Raw genomic sequence first — 13,166 nt, forward strand, 5'->3', positions numbered from 1 at the left:
AAACCTCTTGTGATAATGGTCACCTAAGCAAGAGTGTTCCAAGACATAGATGAGACCAAACATGTCAAATTAACTAATGGATTGTTAAGGGTCTCATACATATAGGAATTACAAATGGTGTAATTAATACAAGTTAGTTACCTTGTTAAAATTGAGTAAATGAGATAAAGGATACATAACCATTTATTTGATTTGTAACTTGGATCCTAGACTTTAAATAAATAATGTTTTTGGGAACTAAAGGGTATTATTTTTAAAGAATAAATACTAAATGAAAACTTTGTTAAACTTTTGTAGATGGCTCCACCAACTACTATAACACACCACCATCCAATGAACATTCGGTCAACTCTTGACAAAGAAAAACTCAATCACTCCAACTTTTTGGATTGGCACAAAAATTTAAGAATCATTTTGAAACAAGAAAAGAAAGACTATATCCTTGAAAAACAAACCCCTGATGAATTACCTGCTCTCCCAAAGGTTGCACATGATGCATGGCTAAAGCATATAGTTGATTCACTTGTTTTCATGTCTCATGCTTGCTCTATGGTCCTGATCTTTAGTAGGATCTGGAACTCTTTACTACCTTTGACATGATTGAACATGTCAAGCAGATGTTTGGTCAGCAAGCTAGAACCGAAAGGTTCGAAACTATGAGAGCACTCCATGGCATGAAAATGGAGGAGAGTGGAAATGTGAGCACACATGTTCTCAAGATGAAAAGCTATATGGATCAATTGGAGAGATTGGGCTCTCCATATCCACAAGACTTGGCCACAGACTTAATTCTGAACTCATTGCCAAAGTCTTATGATACCTTCATCATGAACTACAACATGAATGGGTGGGAGAAATCTATCTCCGAGTTGCACGACATGCTAAAAACTGCAGAGAAGAATATCCCAAGGAAAACCCCCCGAGTGCTCATGATTAGGGAAGGAAAAGTCAAGAAGAACAAAAGCAAGAACTTCAAGGGAAAGCCATTAGCTGGAAAGGGCAAAGGGAAGAAAGCTCCCCAAAACCCACCACCAAAGAAGAAGGAAAAGGTTGCCAAAGATGACACATTGGAAAAGGAATTGTCCTAAGTACCTTGTTGAGTTGAAGAACAAGAAGGTTGGGGAAGGCCCTTCAGGTATTTCCATTTTCATGATTGAAATGGGACTATTTACTTTTTCATCTAACACTTGGGTATTTTGTGACATCCCTAAATTTCTCAGCTAGAAAAGACCGATTTAGTTTATGCTTTTAAAATAAAATCAAAGTAATCTTCCAAAAGATGTTGCGGAATTTGTCCCCAAAACAAAATATGATAAAAATTTATCAAAGCATGTCTTAAAGAAATGTATTTTCATTATATGAAAAAACCTCGAGATGTCATGTTCCGATACAGACCAAAAGCATAAACAGTACATTATAAGCCTTACAACAGTTATTTACATCTACTGACCTATAATCCAAAAATCTCTCGTCATCATCCAACTATGCTCTGGGTCCACTACCTGTAAAAAAAAGTTGAGTGGGTCAGGCTTGGAAGCCTGGTGAGTATATAGGGTTTTCAACCTATAAATAATAAATTTATTAATTTCATCAACCAACAATAAATTTATTAGTTTCGTCAACCAACAATAACCCTGATTAACCGTTCCTGTTATCCTCAGTTTACGTCCCTAAACACCTATCACAAGGGACCTAGCCTAAGGATCATCATCGGGATGGACACTACTGCTAAGGGGATTCCTCAGCCATACATGTCCTTAAGGCAACCATGAGGGGGATGGAGTACACCAGAGAACATATAGTTCACCAACACCTACATGTTGCGAGCATGCTAGTGTTCCAGCGGACTGTCTAGAAAGGTCTGTGGTCGTCATCTACTCTCCGCTAGATGACTACAACAACAACAACAACATCGAGGCCTCTCATCATTGTAACACACATAAACTATTTCATCTACCCATGTTTTACCCAACATATTTGTAGATAAAAATACATATACAGTTTAAAACTTGTATAAATCATTTATTCAACACCCATCTCAAATAAACAAACAATATAATTACACATAACACATTTTATAGAAAATACTTCATATCTATGTGTAAGATGAAAGTGACTACACACTCACTTAATTTAACGATAATCGGGCAGCATTTCGTCTCTTAAAATGATCGTTTCCGATAAAAACCGGGATGTTTTCTCAAAAACCAGGCTTCACGTGGGCAGAGTTTCATCTCGAAAAACTATTTTCTCAGGATCTTCGGGCTCTCCGGGGCTTGCTTACGATGCTAGGATAGTATTTTAGGTTTAGGGGTAATTTTTGCAATATAGAATAAAGTATAGGGGTGAGAGGATGAAAATTGTAACATCAATTCGGCTGGCATCATCAACTATTTATAGTGGCTGAACACTCGAGTTACGCTGGGCGTAACTCTATGGTACGCGGGGCGTACTGCTTCACCAACCACTACGTTGGGCGTACATTGAGTACGTTGGGCGTACGAAGGGATCATCTCAGACGCGACAAAGCTACGAACACGCGTCTATCATGCGAAGGAGTAGGTGACGTGGCCAACTTCGGACCGAGTACACGAGTACGCTGGGCATACTCCGATTTATCAAACTTCAAAAATTCGTAACTTTCACATATGAACCCCATTTTTGACGTTCTTTATATCCACACGTTGGTGAGACCATGCTCTACAACTTTCATTTAGACACCGTCGGCTAATTTTGAATTTATTTTTAAAGTTATATTTTTAACAGGCCGGGACAGGTAAAGTCCGTTAAAAATTCATAACTTCTTCATCCGACGTCCGTTTCTGTCTGCTTTTTACCGTTAAACTACAATCGACAAGATCTATGATTCTCATTTAGGTTTTGTCGGCTAAAAATCGCTCGATCTATAATTTGAGTTTCAGGCTGCATACTGTTATACCAAATCTTAGAAAATTCATAACATCCTCATACGAAGTCAGATTTGGACATTATTTTTATGCACGTTCTCGGTTTAACATATGCTACGACTTTCATTTGGATTACTAAGGCTAAAAAGCACTTTATCGCAAACTCACTTTTTACGTCACACGACATTGTGCCGGTTCTGTCGCGAAACTTCGACAGGTCATAACTTCTTCGTTATAACTTGGATTTCGGTATTCTTTATATCTCCGGAATCCTTGTTTCAACCACTACCACTTCCTTCATAGATATCTGGTTTATCTAAAATTTATTTTCGACGCAATTTTTATCCTTAATTCATTAAATTATAATAATTAAGTATAAAACACATAATACCCAAATAATACATCTTATTATTTCAAAATAAATTACAAAGGTTGACCTAGACTATTACATCATCATTAATGCCTAGCCTAGAAACACGGGCGTTACAATTCTCTTCCCCTTAAGATGATATCGTCCCTAGAATCATACATCAGCAAACAAATGCGGATAGCGACTCATCATGTCACTCTCCGTTTCCCATGTGAGATTTTTGGCCCATTCGTATCTCTCCGTCGCACAAGCACTAAATCAACTATCTTGCATCGCAACTTCTTTGTCTTACGGTCAACAATTGCCTCCAGTTCTTCAATTAACCTCTTACTTTCATCCAACCTTAATTTAGAAATTGGAATGATGTCGGTAACTTCTCCCGTGAATTTTCTCAAATAACACATGTGGAAAGTGTTATGAATACCATCTAGTTCTTCTGGTAGTTTAGCTTGTAAGCTTGGTTCCCAATCTTCTGAAGAACTTTAAACGGTCCAATAAACCTTGCACTCAACTTTCCCCTTTTACCAAATCTTATAATTCCCTTCCACGGCGAGACTTTAAGTAAAACCGAATCACCAACTTCGAATGATATCGGTTGTCTTTTCTTGTCAGCATAACTCTTTTGACAATCCTGAGTTGCTAACATTCTTTCCCTAATCACTTTCAACTTTTCAGCAGTTTGATGGACTATTTCAGGTCCCATAAACTGCTTTTCTCCAGCTTCAAGCCAACACGATGGCATTCGAGACTTTTGTCCGTACAAAGTTTGATATGGTGCCATCTTGATGCTTGAGTGGAAACTATTATTGTAGGAAAATTCTACCAAAGGTAAATGTTCATCCCAGTTACCTTGGAATTCCAGGGTACATGCTCTTAGCATATCCTCCAACGTTTGAACCGTTCGTTCGCTCTGACCATCGGTTTGTGGATGGTAGGCTGTACTTAGACACAATTCCATACTTAATTCCACTTGTAGACTTCTCCAAAACCTTGACGTGAAACGACTATCGCGATCTGATACAATCGTCAGGGGAACACCATGAGCTTTCACTATCTCTTTCATGTAAACCTTTGCAAGCTTTTCCATAGACAACTTCTCATTGGTTGCTATGAAATGTGCCCTTTTGTGAACCGATCAACGACCACCCAAATCATGTCGTGGCCGCTTTTCGTTCTGGGTAGTTTAGTCATAAAATCCATGGTGATGTCTTCCCATTTACCCATGGGTACAGATAAAGGTTCTAAATTCCCATATGGTTTCTGATGTTATGCCTTAACCCTCACACATGTCACACACTCGGCCACATACTTTGCAACATTGAGCTTCGTCGTCGGCCACCAGTAGTAGGGTTTCAGATAGGGATGAGCGTGGGACAGAACTGGTACCGACCCGTACCGTTCCGATTTCCCGAAAACCGAATTCGATCAAAAGTTAATCCCGAGTACCGAACCGAATTAAAATCACCGGTACCGGTACCGGGAATGGTACCGGTTTTCGGTACTAGTACCGGTACCGGCGGTACCGAATCCCGAATTTTGTGTATTTGGAGTACCAAGTACCGTCCCATATTTTGAAATTCGGTACGGTTCGGTACCGGTTCGGGCACGGTACCGGTACGGGATCGGGATTTGGGACAAACTGCTCATCCCTAGTTTCAGATCCCTATATATTTTCGTGCTGCCGGGATGAATCGAGTACATGGTCTTGTGAGCTTCTTCCATCAGAAGATCTCTTCATCCTCCCATCTTAGGTACCCAAATCCTATCTTGGAATACCTTCAACCCTAGGTTGTTTGTACTGAACACTAACGTTTTGCCCAAACGTTCTTCCTTTCGGTCATTTTTCTCGGAAGCTTCCTCCTGAGCTTTCTTTATACTTTCCACAAATGTTGAGACAACTTCAATTCTCAATGCTCTTGGCCTTTCCTGTAACATCCCAAAAATACAGGCCAAAATTTTCATTTTTAAATACGTTACTATAAAACCATCAGTATAATAAAACATCCATAATATCATGTCATGTCAAAACCAAAGTAGAAATAATCAAAACATGTTATCATAAAACAATATCAGAGTATAATCCCCAAGATCTCATGTGCGGAAAACCATAGTGTGATGCCCTGCGATCGAGCCGACTCCTTTAATTTGAAAACGAGGTTCCTGAAACCAAAACTGAAAACTGTAAGCATGAAGCTTAGTGAGTTCCCCCATCATACCACATACCATACAATCACAAAGCATACATACTGTCGGGCAATTCTGGGGTGCCCGACCTACATGGTACAGCCATTCTGGGGTGCCGACCTACCCGTGTCAAGCCATTATGGAGTGCTGACCTACCCATGTCAAGCCGTTCTGGGGTGCTGACCTACCCTTCGGTCCTAACAACCGAACCTCGGGGACTATTCCACCCCCTACTTCTACTATCACATATATCATAACATAAACATACTGTCAGACATATATGGGGTGTCCGACCTACCCTTCGGTCCTAACAACCGAACTTGGGGACTATTCCCCTCCTACTACCACTATCGCATATAACATATCATGCCAGCATATAAACATATCATAACATACTGTCAGACATATCTGGGGTGTCCGACCTACCCTTCGGTCCTAACAACCGAACTTAGGGACTATTCTCCCCTACTACCACTATCACATATAAAATATCATGCCAGCATATAACATATCAGGTAGTAGCAAACCTAGATGAATATCACAAAGACAATCATCTAACATACAAATCCTACTGGTGGGCCGGCATTGTGGCTGTAGACCCACCGCTACTGGAAGGTAACTCACCTCACACTGCTGAAGTCCCGTAGACTCAACCCCACACTGCTGAAGTCCCGCAGACTCAACCCCACCTGCTGGATGACAGATTCCCGAACTGTCAATATCAAAACATCACCCAATTAATAATTGGGTTCCAACACATAACCATAAATACATACTTGGGGTAAATACTACTTTACCCCTAACTTAGCTTTATTCAAGCCCAAGGCCCAATCCAAAGGCCCAAAAGTCAACTATGAGTCAAAGCCCAACACATGGCCCAATTTTCCAAATTGGGCCCAAACCTTTACAAGGTCTTACCATAAGGCCCAACCATTTATTCCAGTCCAACCTTTGACAGTTTAATGGTCCAATATCATATAGTCATTATGGCCCAACTATGGCCTAATTTTCCAAATTGGGCCCAACTCCTTGTATGGGCCTTACCTCAAAGCCCATTAATTATTCTAATCCATTTGCTTGATCTTGGATGGCCAATTAATAATCCAATCATCAAGGCCCAATAAAAGGCCCAACAATAAACCCAAGTGAAATTAGGGTTTCACGTAAAATGATGATTAGGGTTAAGTTTCCTACTTAACCCATTAAGGACTTAATCCATTAAGTCCAATATTGCTTAGATTAATTTCTGCCAATTATTATTATTTAATATCTCCAGTTATTAAATAATTCCCGTGTGTCCCGATTAATTCCCCAAATTAGGGTTTTATTGGCATTATGGTTTTTCCAACCCAAATACTAGCCCATTTATCAATTTGTTGGGCTTTTAGGTAAATTAGGGCTTTATTGGGCCTATTAGCTCCACTAGAATATCATTAATCCCATTAGGATTTTATTGGGTCAATTAGGGTCCATTAAGCTTCATTGGGCCCATTAGGGCTTACAAGGCCCACTAGGGTTTCAAGCACCCCAAACGAATCGATCACAACGAGGCAAAACACACCGTCACCCGACACGGCGGCCGGTGGCGTCGGGAGGCGGCAGCCACCACCTATTAGCTAAAGTATGATGAAAATAAATTGAAAACCACCACCCTAAGGTGGTGGTTTTCAATTTATTTTCATCATACTTTAGCTAATTACACTTTACAATGCCTTAACCAAAAATAAACACACACTAACTACATTAAACACACACAATGGTGGTTGATGGCAGCAGCCACCACCCTATGGTGGTGGTGATGCCTTTTCTGGGAATTCCAGCCATACACACATAACACACCCATCTTCACGTCTTTTGCTCGGAAAGGGAAGCCAACCACCCATTTGGCGGCATAAGGCAGCAGCAGTGGTGATTTTGTGATGACAGCCACCACCTCACGGTGGTGGCGGTGATTCCTTTTGGCTTCCAGTCACGCAGCAACACAACACACGCAGACAAGATCTGAAACACACTCCCATACATGAAACGACCCACCCAGCCCCGCCATGAACATGTGCGAGTCGGCAATCCACACCGATCACAAAAACAAACCCGCAACCATCTTTTCTCGGCGACGAGCAACAACCGGAGGCGATAGCAACATGACGGCAGCGGCGTAGGCTGGGGCAGCAACAGGAGAGACGAGAAGAGAGAGTGTGCGACCCACCCATGAACCGCAAGAGCACCCACGAACCAAGTTTTCCCGATCTCGTCGTGCCTATTCGTCTTCGCCGGCGACGGAACGTGGCGGCTGCTCCGATGATCCTTCAGTGGTGGCGGGGAGGTGACGGCTGGGGGGTGAAGAGGATAAGGTGGCGTCTGAGACATAGCAACTAGGTTTAGGGTTTGGCATGGAGAAGGTAACGGGTTTAATACCCGTGTTTCATACAAACTTCATGAGGATTGACACTTCCAGCCCCTCCCATCTCTAATCTTTACAATCCAAGTCCATATTTTACTCTTCCCACCCCTACTCCCATAATTCCTTTCATAATTAGTCCCACTGTTACCATTCAGTCCCTAAGCTCCAAAATCTCTTCAAAATAAGTCCCCATAATTTTCCAAGTAGTCCCTGCCTTCATAAATATTTACAAATCCGATCTGAAACTTACACTTTTAGCCCCCGTCTTTTAAAATTATGACTTTTAACTCCTCGAGGCCAACGCCTTGCTCAATCATTATGGATTTTAGGCTACTATTCCCTCAGTAATTTATTTATTTATTAATAAATAAACGGGGTGTTACTACTCTCCCCCACTTAAATTAGATTTCGTCCTTGAAATCATTCCTTACCCTTCCTTACACACTAGTCACTCTAGTAATACGGCCACAACTCCGAGCATAGCCCCAGCCTTTCCAAGGCATTCTAAATCATCCCTCGCAGGGTTCTAAAACCTAAAAACGAACGAACTCCCTGCAACAAGATCACATCTACTCCGTCTGAAACCTGCTGTCTCAGGATGGTCTGAATCCCTAGCAGACCACTCATATTGAATCATATCATTGAATCCAGTCCATTCATCCCTCAACAGACTAATCAATTTCTAATCACTCGCGGTTCCCACTATAAAACACGGTCACAGACCCAATTATCCTCGCATATCACTTAGACTCGGCCAAAGCTCAACTAATTCTGCTGCGAGTGACTTGTCACTTCCCAATCAACCAGCTATTCTATTTGTATATGCAATCTAAAACACACATACTAACACTGCCCAAACGCTAAAACTGTCCGAACCCTGAACTGCCTGAAGCAGTATGTTGCCATACGGCTGCTTTCCAGAATCTGCCGAGACCTGCCTGGTCTCGATTCAAGGTTTACCTTCCAACTGAGAGCACCAGCGACAACTTTTGCTTTACCAGGGTCGTAAAGTATTTCATAATCGTAATCCTTAAGCAGTTCTAGCCAGCGTCGTTGTCTCATGTTTAATTCCTTCTGATTAAAGAGATACTGAAGACTCTTATGATCAGTGAAAAGTTTGCATTTTGTGCCATAGAGGTAATGCCTCCATATCTTTAGGGCAAATAATACCGCTTTCAACTCCAGATCATGAGTAGGGTACTTCTTTTCATGTTCTTTCAATTGTCTTGATGCATATGCTATCACCTTATCCCTTTGGGTCAGAACACAACCTAAACCGACTCCAGATGCATCACTATAAACTGTGAAGTCTTCAATTCCTTCGGGCAAAGAAAGAATCGGTGCTTCACATAATTTCTTCTTTGACTTCTCAAAGGCTTCCTTATGCTTTTCACTCCAAGTATAAGTAGCTCCTTTGTGGGTCAAAGTTGTTAATGGAGCAGCTATTGAAGAAAAGCCTTGGATAAATTTTCGATAATATTCGGCTAATCCTAGAAAGCTTTGGATCTCCATAGGACTCTTTATTTGTTCCCACTTTGTTATAGCTTCAATCTTAGCTAGGTCAACCATAATCCCTTCTTGGTTAACCACATGACCCAAAAATTGGACTTCTTGAATCCAAAAATCACATTTGGAGAACTTTGCATACAACTTCTCCTTCTATAATACTTCTAACACTTCTCGCAAGTGTCTGCCATGCTCCTACTGGATTTTCGAGTAAATCAGAATGTCATCGATGAACATTATCATGGATTTATCGAGGAATGGTTTACAAACCCTGTTCATCAAATCCATGAAGGCTGCTGGAGCATTGGTTAGTCCAAATGACATAACCAAAAACTCGTAGTGTCCATATCTTGTTCTGAACGCAGTCTTCTCAATATCATGCTCTCTTACCTTTAGCTGATGATATCCTGACCTAAGATCGATCTTCGAGAAATAACTCGAACCTTGCAACTGATCAAAAGGTCATCAATTCTTGGCAACGGGTATTTGTTCTTTATTGTTTCCTTGTTCAGCTCTCTATAATCTATGCACATTCTCATGCTCCCATCTTTCTTCTTCACGAATAACACCGGAGCTCCCCAGGGTGATGAACTAGGTCTAATGAAACCATTGTCCAACAACTCCTGAAGTTGCATCATAAGCTCCTTCATCTCTGTCGGTGCTAATCGATATGGGGCTTTTGCTATCGGTGTTGTTCCAGGTAACAAGTCTATTCTAAACTCCAATTGTCTATCAGGGGGCAATCCAAGAAGATTTTTAGGGAAAACTTCCGGATAGTCACACACCACTGGTATACTTTGCATATCCTTTTTCTCCTTCTTAACATCGATCACGAATGCCAAGTATGAGGTGCATCCTTTAGTTAAGCATTTTCTGGATTTCATTAGGGAAATGATTCCAGAATTTACTCTGCGCTTATCTCCGTATACCATAAACGACTCTTTTCCAAGCAGGTTTACCCTTACTATCTTTTTCTTGCACAGTATTTCGGCATCATTGGCGCTAAGCCAATCCATCCCCAGAACGATGTCGAAACCATTTAACTCAATGGGTAACAGCTTTTCTTGGAATTCGTTTCCGTTTAAGTCGATGACAATGTTCTTAATATAATCGCTAACAGGTATGAATTTACCACTAGCAACTTCTACAATTAGGGCATTATTAAGTTTTTCTATAGGCAATGCTAGTCTTTCACCAAATTTATGTGATATAAAGGAGTAATTTGCTCTGGAATCAAACAATAAATTGGCAGGAAATCCTGTTGGGTTTTGAGCATCCTAACACTCCTATGGTGTACATGCAACCCTAAATACCTTGGATCTATGTTTTCTCTATTATACATGCAAATATCAATTTTCCAAGGTATTTATCCTAACTAGCATATTATGAAATACAAGTAATATAAAATCTAGTAGAATTACATACCTCTTTGTTGGTGCTTGATTCCATGGAGCTCAAGAGCCTAGTGCCCCAAGTGTGATACCTCAAATGGTTCACACAACACCATGAAAACTTGGAATAACTTGAGAGAAACTAGAACACTTCTAAAATCGGTTTGCCCTCACTTTATTCTCTAGTGGCCGATTTCTTCAATAATAAGATCATTATATAGTTAGTCACAATTAGGGTAAACCCTAATTGTCATGGCTTTCCATTTCCTTGGATCCATGGGTTCAAATACACCATGGAGCATCCATGGAGTATCCTATGGGTTTTAGCCCAACTTAATAATCCATGGAGTCTTAGCCCACTATACAAGTATGGATGATTTACATAATCAACCCATATATTTAATTAGTCTTCTTTTGATCACTTAATTAATTCTAGATTAATTCTTGATCAATACTAATTAAATAATCTTATTAATATATTAGAACTTATAATATATTAATAAACCTTAAGTGTTATTTCTCTCATTTAAGTCTATCCAAATGCATGATGCCATGCAACCCAAATGGACCATGCCGGGTCGGGTCAAGTATATACCAATTATAGTTATGGACTTAGACACTAATCCAACAGTCTCCCACTTGGATAAGTCTAATAACTATTATTGCAAGTACGCCTTCACAACCCGACCAGCAATCGTAGCTCTTAAAAGCTGTTGCCGAACTCTGAACAAATCAATGACGCGTCCATTAGATAAGTGATCATATATTCCTCCATTCTAGATATCATATGGACTGAGACATGGATTATAATCATTCTCTCTGTCCATTTGTTGTTTCCCGATGTCTGATTTATGATGACTGACTAATTGAACAAATCAAATCAGTCCAGGCTTGGCCAAGCACTTAGGGGTGCCATCACTAAATCATCGAGGGGCCCACAGATATCGCTTTTATCCCATTAAAGGTAAAAGGAATGGATAAACTTCGACTCATATGCTTGTACTGACTACTTGTTGAATCATACACAAAGGAACGTTTTATAACATCGACTTACCAATGCGTTTTCGTGCAATCAATGTATAACCAACTCATAGTCAACAACTCATATCTCTAGGTTTGAAGAATATAAGATATTATCGTCTCATGATTCACTCGTGATAAAATACATGAAGTGATTCAAATGAGCGTGGGTTGAATCCAATACTCAGAACTTATGAGCACTCATGAATGTTGTAGCAACCATTGCTATGTCTAATGCACCTTAGACAAATCTTACAATCCAGATTCATGACAGTCTTGATTCATATCTACTTCCAACATATGCCCAACTGTGGATGGTTTGAATAACTTAGTCATTCGGGAAGAATGACCTAGTTATTCTGGAAGTCAAAACATGCAAAGTGAAACACAAGAATAATACTTAATCCTATATGGTCCCAAACTCTTGAGTGTAAATAAAAACCCTTTTATCTAAGCACCATATTGATTACTCATTATTCATTGTTTCGATTTATCAACTTAATACTTGAATTGAAACAATAGTCATGCCATGCACCAAGCATGCATACTATGTTCGTCCAAACAATAGTTATACCATACTCCAAGTATGCACACTATGTTTACATGTGGTCCTCTCTTTGTGAAACAGATCGATTGACAATATTTCAATGATGTGCTCATTTCACAATCCCAATCCTCTTGTCATTTACTGTAATATGTTAGATTCTAAACTTATATGCAATGATCCTCTTGTAATGACTATACCCAAAAGTCACAAAGACTTGGCAACAAACATTACAAAGAATTCCAATGGAGATCAATTCCATGGAAACGAAGTCTCAAATTCAAAGTACATTCCTTTGAACATCCTTCTTGCATTAAGTTCTCTAATCTTACACAGATTCAAAGAATAACTTCCACCTATGGAAACAATTCCGTATTACCATTTTGACCATCACTTCTGAACAAGAGTTGCCTCTTTTCAAAATATGTCAATATGGTCCTTACTCTATACTTCTAATTGTCCATGAGCAACCAATCTTTGGTAAACCTCAGATTGTCCTCGACAATTTGCTTAATCATTTTAGTCATATCCAGTTCTATTCCTTTTCCATTTTAATGCCTTAGGCATTTGGAAAATTTAGAATGGATTATAGCACATGTAATCGAACCTATACCCGAAGCATATAGGACACGATTCATGCTATAAATTTTTTTATTTGCCATGTTCTCAGAATTCGAACTATGAAGAGGGATGCCGTAATCATAAACGAATTTTGAGAACGCAACATATATAGAATTTCCTTATGTTGAACCATTCCAGCATAACATTCATATATATTCTTGACTAAAGTTGATTAAAATCTCAATCTAAGCGTGTAGAATTGGAATGAAGTATAAAATCCTCT

General features: G+C 39.8%; 1 protein-coding gene across 1 annotated transcript; it reads left to right on the forward strand.

Moving 5' to 3' along the window:
• The first annotated feature begins 297 nt into the window (after positions 1-297).
• On the forward strand, positions 298-1,088 carry LOC145106256 (uncharacterized). Its single transcript, XM_079043266.1, has 2 exons — positions 298-525; positions 618-1,088. The coding sequence occupies exons 1-2, from the start codon at positions 298-300 to the stop codon at positions 1,086-1,088; spliced, it is 699 nt and encodes a 232-aa protein (XP_078899392.1).
• Positions 1,089-13,166: the final 12,078 nt, after the last annotated feature.

Source organism: Lactuca virosa, chromosome 4 (assembly GCF_052849685.1).
Source record: "Lactuca virosa cultivar CGN04683 chromosome 4, Lactuca_virosa_CGN04683_v6, whole genome shotgun sequence".
Taxonomy (NCBI): domain Eukaryota; kingdom Viridiplantae; phylum Streptophyta; class Magnoliopsida; order Asterales; family Asteraceae; genus Lactuca; species Lactuca virosa.

Excerpts from the sequence above, each read along its gene's own strand:
- LOC145106256 (XM_079043266.1), top strand. The coding sequence starts at position 298 with ATGGCTCCACCAACTACTATAACACACCACCATCCAATGAACATTCGG. Across the intron at positions 526-617 it reads AGCATATAGTTGATTCACTT|ATGTTTGGTCAGCAAGCTAG; the intron begins GTTTTCATGTCT and ends CATGTCAAGCAG.